This window comes from Echinops telfairi, unplaced genomic scaffold (assembly GCF_000313985.2).
Source record: "Echinops telfairi isolate 266 unplaced genomic scaffold, ASM31398v2 ScPeMD7_25;HRSCAF=90, whole genome shotgun sequence".
NCBI classification, from domain to species: domain Eukaryota; kingdom Metazoa; phylum Chordata; class Mammalia; order Afrosoricida; family Tenrecidae; genus Echinops; species Echinops telfairi.
The window spans coordinates 18,869,520-18,880,259 of record NW_022103922.1 but is presented as its reverse complement, the minus strand read 5'-3'; the positions used below and the strand labels follow the sequence as shown (position 1 = coordinate 18,880,259).

Below are 10,740 nucleotides of genomic sequence, written 5' to 3'. Positions count from 1 at the left end.
AGGGAGGGGGAAAATGAGGACCTAATGCTGGGGGCTTAAGTGGAGAGAAAATGTTTTGAGAATGATGTACAGATGCGCTTTACACAATTGATGTATGGATTGTGATGAGTTGTATGAGCCCCTAATAAAATGATTTTTAAAAAAAGAAAGAAAATCTATTCGTTAACCCTGCACGTCTTTCATAGGCTTTAACGGGATTCGAAATATGTATAAACTTGTGGGTTAAGTTCTGGTGAAATGTTCCTCCAAAACAATGACTTGGAAACATACATGCCCTGTATATTAAAATCATTTTTTCAAGTCCATATGGGCATCATATGGACCATATCATCCAACCATATTTTCACCACTTAGGAATTTTCAACTCTCAACATGTTAGCCGTCAATATATTACCTTGGCACAGTGATATATGGTAGATGTGTGCTCAGTTGTTGACAGTTGAGGATCTTAGAAATTTCACTAACTCTACCCTACCCAGGACATATCTAAAGGATGCACAATTTATGTTAGAGACACCCAGCTCCTAAAGGTAGGGATCCATGGTATATCAAACACTCAAATCCTAGTTCTAAATCTGAAACATGTTACATTCCACAAACAGTCTCCACTTGGAATTTTAGATCCCTGGTTGGTCAGCAGAATGGTTAGACTCTTGACCAAGAAGGTATCTGGTTATTTATATATTCCATGACTGCATCTATTTTTATCATCTGCTCATAAACTCCCAGGCTTGGCTTTTAGCAGGGAACCATAAGTGAGGGAATAGAAATTCTTTTGGGGTGGGGGGGTTCATTAGTTGTAGACTAGCAATAGTGATCATTCAATTCAGGTGATCCTCAAGCTCATGAATAAAACCGCAATCACCTGAGCTCTTGAGTCCTCCGTGCTATTGGAAAGGAGCACCTGGCTGCAACTTCTTCACCTGCCTGCTCAGCTCAGAGCTTACCCAGCTTGGCTACCACGTCGCCCTCCCTCGTTAAGCATGAACGAAAAGATGCCTTCAGAATGAGTGAGGAGCCCCATAGGAATGCAGTCACATTTGCTCTCTTTTAGGAAAGTGCCTTCCAATATCAAGTAGGAAGAATTTAGGTTTTAAAATACCAGGATTTCTCCAATAAAAGTCTTTCAATTTCTAAGTTTGCAATTGGAAGTCTTTGAAGCAAACACGAACTCCCTTCTCCCCAAGGTTAGACCCGTGAAATGCTTACTAAGAGAACTGTTGGGGAAATTGATTCTTTGCTGGGACAAGTTCCGCTATTAATTCCTCTGCACCAGCCTGGGGACAAAGGGGCGCGGTCACTGCGACATTCTCACTCAGGACAGAAGAAGCCTTTACATTTTAAAGTTGAAAAGACTCCCCCAAAGATCCCGGTTGAAAGCAGTCTTGGGAATTAATACTTTGTTCCACTAGCTCAGTAAGGAACTCTTCTGGGAATACACATCCTAACACAACCGGGAAAGGGTCCTGGGAGCCGTGGAGAGGCCTCTGGGAGGAGATCTGGCAGCCAGAGTTCCCTCCCCTACGGGAGTCTTTCTTGAAGCCTCTGTGGGAGCCAATGTCAATGTGAATCTAAGATGGGGCTCTACCGTGGTGAGAAAAATCTTGATCTTGCAAATTTCAATGTTGATTGAGTTGCCTGCTTCCTCCAGCCAATCCCATTCATAACCCCTTAACTACTTACTGGTTGTGTTTTCATATCATCACAGGATACACGTCGGAGAGCCAGGTCCATAGGCCTGGCCTAACAAAGGACTCTTCATAATGAAGAAAGCTCAGGCATCCTCTAAGTCAGTGGTTCTCAATCTTCCTAATGCCGCGACCCTTTAATATGGTTCCTCATGTGGTGGTGACCTCCAAACCATAAAATTATATTTGGTGCTACTTCATCACTGTAATTTTGTTACTGTTATGAATTGGGCGACCCCAAAGGGGTCTCGACCCACAGGTTGAGAACCGCTGCTCTAAGTGCTTAGAAAATAAGCATGGTGCGATAGAGTCTGTAAACAGAACGAGCAGCCCTGGTCTGCTCACAGCTCTCAGCCACGACGGTCTGAGTTTGCACAAGTGACTCAGCTTTTCTCACTTGCCTCATTAGCAAACTGGAGCTGGGGTCAGACTTAAATTGGTCAACTCCTTTCTGGCTCCAGGTGATAACGCTCTCCATTACTTTTTATCTGTATTATGGTAGTGTTTGGGGAGAAAATGTACACAGCAAATTGGGCTGCTAACCCAAGGTCAGCAGTTTGAAACCACCAGCCACTTCGAGGGAGCGAGATGAGGCTTCCTGCTTCCATAGAGGGTTACGATCTCAGAACCCCGCAGGGCCACTCCGACCCCATCCTGGAGGGTTGCTATGGGTCGAACCCAACTGGATGACAGTGAGCGAGTTTGAGTCGAACCTTTCCTGGCCTCACCGTTCTGTGACATGGGCTACATTTTCACCACCTGGCAACCTTCTCACCGCTTCCTTTCTGGTGGTTCTGTCGCCACGAATCTAGTTTCCCTGTCCCTCGCCCCACCTGCCCCAAGGAGCCTCCTGTTAATCCTAGTACTTGGGGAACTCCGAGGGGTAAATGGCACGTTTCTGGCACTTGGCTCTGGGTTCATACCACGTGGGCTGAGGCAGCGGTGGAGAGGAGTAACCTGAGTGCTCAGAGAGCACTGCCAGGTCGGTTGTCAACTGTGTTTCTCCGCCTGATGCCCCAGAGATAGATTGCAAAACATCGGAATGACAACTGAAAGTAAAAGTGTTAGCTGGGCTGGCCACTCGCAGCTGACAGTCTGAGCGCCGTGCGAGCCAAGAAAGCACCACATCTGTGTTTCATTCTGCGTGTTTTACGTGTAGCATGGCTTCCCCACCCCCACCCTCACCCCTGCTTACCCTTCTTGATAAAGAGACACAAGACACAGTTGCACGCCGTGGGGGGAGAGGGAAGTGATGGAGAAATGAAAAGATGGCGGGGGTCTGAGCCAGCGCCCCCCTCTTACCTCCTCCGCATGGCTCGGAGCACTTGGTGAGGCCCTCGTACTCCCAGTCGTATAAGTCCTCTAAGTCCTGCAGGCCACCGAAGAGCCCGTCCGGCTCCTCCGGGTGCAGCGCAGGGGTGTCCCCGCCGCAGGGGCCTGCGTAGCACGTACGCTGGGATGCCGGCCTGGGCCCATCACATTCGTCCACGGGCAGGTCCGCCACGGACTGAGAGAAAGACAGGAGCACCTGGCACCTGACCGTTCGCACCTGGGTGCCCACGCCACAGGTCACTGTGCAGGCCGACCAGGCCTCTGGGATGAACCTGCAGCCGGCAAGGAAACAAGAGGACAGGATGAGAAGGCCCAGGCTGCAGACCCCGGGGCTGCGGGGGGGCTGCATCCCACCTGCCCCACGGCCCAGAGCTGTCTGCGGCTGCACTCGGGGCTCCGCCGCGAGTTCCTGAGCTCATCTGCCACTGTTTCAGGATTGGTTTCTTTGGGAGCGTCACATGGGCTCCCAGCTGTAAGACATTCCAGCCACAGACCACCTGCTCTATGCCTGCTTCGCACCCACAAGGGCAGCTCTTCAGGGCAGGGGGTTGCCCGTCGCCTCTCTCCAGCTTTCAACCCCGGCACTTGTGCCTCCTGCAAAATGCTGCCTCTACTTATAGCAGACTACTATCGATATGGAAACTAACAAAATAAGCCCTTGGGGATATTTAAGGAAGTCTCTCTCCTCTCTGCCTGGATCTCATATTCTGTAGTTTTCCTTTTCTGTTCAATGTGCTTCCCAAGATTTATTTATATGTATAAAGAGGTTTTCGTGAAAGTTTCCAAGAACGGAGCAAAGTCTTATTGCTCACACATTTTATGTATGCCCCAGACGACAGCCACCCTGCCGGCCGGAACCCCCCAGGCCTGCCCACCCGCACAGGAGGGCCTCTGCATTCAGACCCGTCTGCGCAGCGTCCTCCAGACAGACCCACCTCCCGGAAGAAGCCCTAGGAGGGAGGACTTTGTTTTGTAGGACAAGATCCAAACGCCAGTAAAATTCCTCCCACCTCCCCGCCCCAGCTCAACACTGACCACAGTGCAATGGCTTGAGAGGGCCCAGCGAGGAGAGCCCAGAGGGACCCACGGGCGCGTGCACGAAGCTTCCTCTGTCACAGGGTGGAAGGAGCTGTGGGATCAATGTGTTTATTTTCCCATGATCCCATTTGCTTTCTCCCATGGCGGCGTGCTGGGGAGGCGTGCAAACTTGGCTCCCCCACCATGACCTTGGCAGCAAAGTCAAGAACTGATAAGAAGGTTAGTGCACTCGATCCTAGCAAACAGGAAGGGCTCAGATCTAGGTGAGGGGAACTGAAATTCCAGCCACTCACCTATCCAAGGTGTCGAATGGGAAGGAACGCCACAAAGATGTTCTCAGGGCCTGAGCAGAGGCGATAGCTACTCACGCACGCCACACTGCCCTCTGGGGCTGCCCAAAGCTAACACTCACACCGGTTGTCAATCAAGCCTAATTCTCCCAGTACTTGCAGGTGGGTCAGAGAACCGCTGCCATCTACAGGGGTTCTCAAGGGCTGTGGTCTTTGGGAATTGGAAGCAGATCAGTGGGTCTTCCAAGGCATTTCTGGGAGCCTGGTTTGAACTGCCAACCTCGGGATTAATCGTCAAGCCTTCAACTGTTGTCACCACCCAGAGAAGCCGAAGTTCTGGCAAGAGGCCCTTCAAAGAAAGGGCTGCTTCCTGCAGAGTCATCCACCGGCAGAGCAGTCACAAGGCAACATGGTTAGAGAGGCAAACCAGGCAGAGATGGCCACCCAGGAGTATGCCCGTGAAATTCTTATCATAATTTCACCTCCCTCCCTCGTTTCCAAATCCTCGACACAATCTTCTGTCACTGAGAGAACCTGGGAGAAGGCAGTGTCCTCTAAGATAAAGCAATTGCCCTCTAAATAATGTCCAAGTGGTTTTTAGAAATGTGAAGCCAAAATTAATACAATTGAAATCATTTTAACTTTAAAAAAAACCACATTCTGTTGACAACAGAAAAGTGGGTGAAGGGAGACATCGGACAGGGCAAGATATAACAAAATAACAATTTATAAACTATCAAGGGCTCATGAGGGAGTGGGGAGCAGGGAGGGAGGGGAAAAATGAGGACCTAATGCTGGGGGTTTAAGTGGAGAGAGAATGTTTTGAGAATGATGAGGGCAATGAATGCACAAATGCGCTTTACACAATTGATGTGTGTATGGATTGTGATAAGAGTTGTATGAGCCCCTAATAAAATGATTTAAAAAAACATATTCATATACACCTGGCTTATGCTTGGCATGATCATAGGACACACACACACTAGCAACAGATTTTATCAACACAGGTGTAGACAAAGAAAAAAATGCATGAAACAATTTTGTCCCCACACACTCCCACACACACAAGCAAATGTTCAGGCTGCCAAGGCTGACGACTTTGTCAGTAATTCCTCATTGAGAGGTGGGGCCAAGGTTTTTGTTTTCCCAAGTAAAAAAGATGACACAAATCTCAGAAAGCATGGCGCCTTTCAGCTTTTCCTCCCAGTAAGGATTGTTGTCTGTGGTCCCTGTTTCAGTGGCTTCTTCTGCAAAGGGGCAGAAGGAAAATATTCCGGGCATGTTGGGTCAAGTGGTCCCCATGACAACTTCTCAGGGCAGCTATTATCATGCAAAAGTAGCCATGGACAGCGCACAGAGAAGGGTGTGGCTGCTTGCAAGAAGCCAGTATTTACACAAATAAGGGATAGTGATGAAAGGGGCTGGATTTGGCGTGTGGGGGCTGTAATCTGTCAATCCCTTCTCTAGAACGTTTGGTAGGGAGACCCAGGAGGAGGAGGAGTAGGCTTCAAAGTTTTAAGACTGCATTGCATTTCCCCCCAAATAGGTGTTGAAGCCTTGGCCCTTGGACCTGTGGATGTGATCTTGTTGGGAAACCAGATTTGTTTTTCTTTGCGCATGTGTGCATTAAGGAGGTCATAACAGTGTATGGTGGATCCCAAACCAAATCCCATGTGACTTGTCAAAATCACCAGCATAGACACAGAGACACACCCTGCTGTGTGAGGATCATGTCAAGGAACCGAGGTACACTGGGGTCACCGACGCAGGACACAGCAACAACACTGAGCTTCTGGGTGGTCACCTGTAGAGCCACGAGACAACAAATACCTGTTCCCGAAAGCCACTCACTTGTGTCACTTGCAACAGTACCACTAGGTAACGAAGACAAGCACCACACCTTACGTCAGCGGTTCTCAACCTGTGGGTCACACCCCCTTTGGGGGGTCGAACGACCCTTTCACAGGGGTCACCCAATTCATAACAGTAGCAAAATGACAGTGAGAAGTAGCAACAAAAATAATTTCATGGTTGGGGGGTCACCACACCATGAGGTGCTGTATGAAAGGGTCGCGGCAGTAGGAAGGCAGAGAACCACTGCCTTACGTGAACTCTTTGTTCCCCTCTTTTTTCCATGGATATAAATTTAGAGGAGAGCTTGATTTGTGTTTTGTCTTCCCAAGTGAGCCTAGAAGGTAACTCATGCACGGCCGTGCCCCACAGTCCTCCTGGCCCACGCCAGGAGTCCCCTCCCTGGATCTGCAAGGCACACGCAGAGCAGACACAGTAGAAAGGACATGCCCACCGGCCCCAAGGACATGGACGTGGCGCAAGGGTTACTGAGAGCAGCTTCTAGAGGCGGAAAAGATACATGTATGAAAAGTGTGTGTAGATGTGTCTGGGTTTCTTATCTGTGCATTTAGGGACAATTGCAAAAATAATAAACATATGCTTTCCATCTCTCAAATGAGAGTCTTATCAAATGTAAAACAGCCCTACTGGCTTCTCCACAGGTCTTCATCGAGTTCACACCAATTAGGAACAATTTGGTTTGTAAGTGGTGCTGCCTTTTGGCAGTCATGTTAATTTCACCACTGCACCCATCACATGATGTATTCCCTCTGGTTCAAGGCAGGAGATTATATTTCAAAAGAAACATATCTGATAGTGCAAATGGTCCATTGAATAATAACTGCTTTTCCAGAAGAGCTTTTCCCAGCATTGCAAAGATTCCCCCCTCTGATTCTCTGTTTACCATCTTGAGCTTTCTGGGCACACGTGGGAGAGAGCCAGGTCACTGAGAGGGCAGTCAAGTGAGTAAGGAGGTTTAAAGACATCTCATCTCGAACAGCGCTTGCTAAATTCAAACCAAGCCAAACCTATCAACCAACCCACCGCCACGGGATCAATGCCAACCCACAGGGACCCTACAGGACACGGCAACCTGCTTCTCTAGGTTTCTGACTGTAAATCTTTTTTTTTCTTCATCCTTGACTCATCCTCCTCCTTTTTGTAAATGAATGAACCATTTTACCGGGGGCTCTTACAGCTCGTATAACAATCCATACATCAATTGTATCAAGCACGTTTGTACATATGTCGCCATCATTATTTTCAAAACATTTTCTTCCTGCTTGAGCCCTCAGTATCAGTTCCTCTTTTTACCCGCCCTCCCACCCACATGGACCCCTGATGAATTACACATTATTATCATTTCCCCATCTTCTACTGTCCGTAGTCTCCTTCGCCCATGTCTCTATTGTTCATCCCCATCAGGGGTGGCAGGAGGGGGTGTTGCACGTTGACACTGTAGGGATTGTGTCTTCATGAGGAGACAGTCCCACCATTCTCTCACGGAGTAGCCGGTGGCTTTTCACTGCTGACCTTTAGGTCCACAGCCAGCCTGTGACCACGGCACCACCGATTGCTAAGCCAGAGCCTTCAAAATGTAGCTTTAAGAAGGAAGAGCAGCAGGTGTGTTCTCTTTATGCTAATCACGTTAATGTGCAAAGTGTACAATGGATTTTAAAAAAAGGCATTTATTGTCACCGAAAAACACGAAAAGGCTTGACGTTCATCGAGAGGCTCATGATTCAATTGCTGTTGTTATTGCTGGTGGCAATATCTTGGGGTAAATGAAGAATGAGGTCCGAGCAGTTCTTTAAGGGATGAGTTTGAATTTCAGAAGTGGCTGATGGGGTCTCGGCTCTCAGTGGGCCCATCCCAGGAAAGTAACCAGCCAGCAAGCTGACAAAAGAATGATTTCTGCTCCTGTCTAGTCTTTCGTTTGCAGCGTGATTGTTCATCTCATTAACCAAGAGCTTCTGCATTAGTTAGTCTCATCGTCCATTTGGCCAAACAGACGGCGGTGGAAATCAAGTTCCCTGGTAAAATGCCAACGTGCTTAGGTTTATCAGGGCTGTCACGGAGTTAGAAGCACCTAAGACACTTCTTCTCTTTTCTGGTTACATTCATTTCTCCTCCTTTCTCAAATACACGACCGCTAGCTCGCACCTAGATAGATGTCACAGGGATGATTCAAAATAAGACAAGCGTTAACTGTGGGGTGGAATCAACTTGATGCCGGTGAATTGGTTGGTTTGGGTTCTTAACCGAAAATCCCACTGCCATTGGGTTGAGTCCCACACCTGGAGACCCAATAGAGTGCTTCTGTGCCTGTCCATCCGTCCTCACGGGACCAGCCTCATCCTTCTCGCAGGGAGCAGCTGAAGTTTTGGACCAAGAGGACAGTTAGCAGCCTCTTGCTGGACCCCTAGGGTCTCCTGGGACCTGAAAGATCAGTTCGCACGGTGTGTGGTTCCAGTGCTCCTTCTAGCCTCAGGCTCCTGCTTCGAAATGCAAATTGGAATTTGCAGGGAACACAAGAGAAATACTTCATTTGGGGATGGGATTTCAATCGTATGACATTATGGTCCATAGAAAGAGTGCTTTTTCTCGGTCCCTCTTTCCTTTGGAGTGTGTGTGTGTGTGTGTGTGTGTGTGTGTGTGTGTGTGTGACAATATATTAGGGTAGGGAGGGGGGAATAAAGAGCATAGGGGAAAATTATGGGAGAATTTGAAACGGATCATAAATATTACTTGGCGTCTTGTTGAATATATCTCCTCCCAGTTCATTTCAGCCTTTCCCTGTCTTTGCATTGTTTGCCTCTCTGTAGGTTGCAGAAGCCCTGGGGGTGATCTGTGCTAGGTATTAGGCTGCTGACCTTAGGCAGTCTCCATGGCCCTGAGGTCAGGGGCAGCTAGGGAAGCCCCTGGCTGGTGAAAATGGTTGCAGTGCTCAGATCTTGACCAAAAGGCTGGTAGCTGACACGCACCCAGCGCAGCTTCCAAAGAAAGGCCTGGTAATCCTACACCTGGAAAAGCAGCCATGGAAAGCCCTCTCTCGGGATCAGAGTTCTCCTCCGACACGCGTGGGGTGTGGCTGTGTCAGGGTTCACTGGTTTGGAAGGGGCAGAACACTGATGATGCACAAGTATTGTTATCGGGAAATATGCACATTGAGTCTGTCTGGTGGCACGCACTGGATGGCTGCCCTGTCTGTGGCTAGCCTGCCTGCCTCATGTTCTATCTATCTGCAAATTCATTTCACCTTGCTACGTACAGTTCTTTGAATACTTTCTTGCTACACCTTGCTGACAACATGCCCACATTTCTTTGGACCCTTCATAAGGAGAGACCGGTTCCTGGAAAGGCCGTGACGCTCGGTAAATTCGAAGGTCAGTGAACAAGAGGGAAAACTGGATGAGAGGGCCTGACACACTGGGTCCAAACATAACAACAATAGTGTGATGGCCCCGGATCCGGCTGCGCTTTGCCCTGTTGGACATAGGTTTGCTGTGAGCCGGAACCCACTCAGTGGCACCGAACCATCCAGTTGATTCCAACCCATAGTTAAAGCGACATCAGCCCAGGGAAAGTAGGAGGTTGAAGCAATGAAATGTTGCATGAGTCATTTCACCCTCAACTAACCCCAAAGGCTTTAGACTCCCACGAAGAGGGCCAGTCTGGGAAGCCGTAGACGGCACAGGGTCACTGGGAGTCTGCGTCGTGGACTCCGTGGCACGAGTCCTTTCACTTCTTCTTCTTTCGTTTTGCAAAGTTGGCTTTTTACTTGAAACATTCATGGAGTAACACCATCACAAAAAGTACAGTTACCTGAACTCGATGGTGCCTTTGGGCATCTTGGCTGAAGAGGCATCTGAACACACACACACACACGCTGGTGGATCGGAAAGAAACTTGGAGAAGGAGAGGGAAATCACTTCTTTCCTGCTTCTACTTTGGCCCACTTCTCACCTCAACTCAGGTGCTCTCCCGTGCAACACTTCTGACCTCTTTTATGACTGAAACGGAAATGGTTCCTTGGGGGTAGGGCAGGGGAGGTTGGGGGGAGATGGGGAGCTAATAATGATGAGTACAGGGTTGAAGAAAATGGTCTAAGATGGATTGTGGTTGTGATTGTACAACGCTTCTCGATGTGACTGAACAATTGAATTGTATGATATGTGAGTCACATGCCAGTAAAACTGTTAAAATGGATAAAACAAACTATCCAAATGAGTGAAGAACAATAGCGAAGATTTTGCAATGCTATAAAGGGAGCACAATGCTTCAGCTGAATCACTTGGGGAGTTTTAGAATTACTCCTAAAATTCAGCCTAAAATTACTAACTTCAAAGTACAGCCAGAACAAGAGAGTATGGTGACAATGCTTCTCCAAAACATCTCTTCACCTTTGCTAAGAACTTAAATCAGTCCATGTACGCGAGAGTCTAATTTATTCTGGAAGAGTTTCGAGTCAAAACACTGGCTCCACTCTAGATAAAGACATGTACATATACAAATATATTATATGAGGATGGGGAAATAGA

The 10,740-nt window shown here is 48.3% G+C and overlaps 1 protein-coding gene across 1 annotated transcript in view; it reads right to left on the bottom strand.

Annotated features, from left to right (window-relative positions):
- Positions 1-10,740, bottom strand: part of ADAMTSL1 (ADAMTS like 1) — a 355,504-nt gene that overhangs the window by 159,624 nt on the left and 185,140 nt on the right. Inside the window, exon 13 of the mRNA XM_004706548.3 lies at positions 2,991-3,292. Coding sequence (XP_004706605.2) covers positions 2,991-3,292 — 302 coding nt within the window. The remainder of the gene's footprint in view (positions 1-2,990; positions 3,293-10,740) is intronic.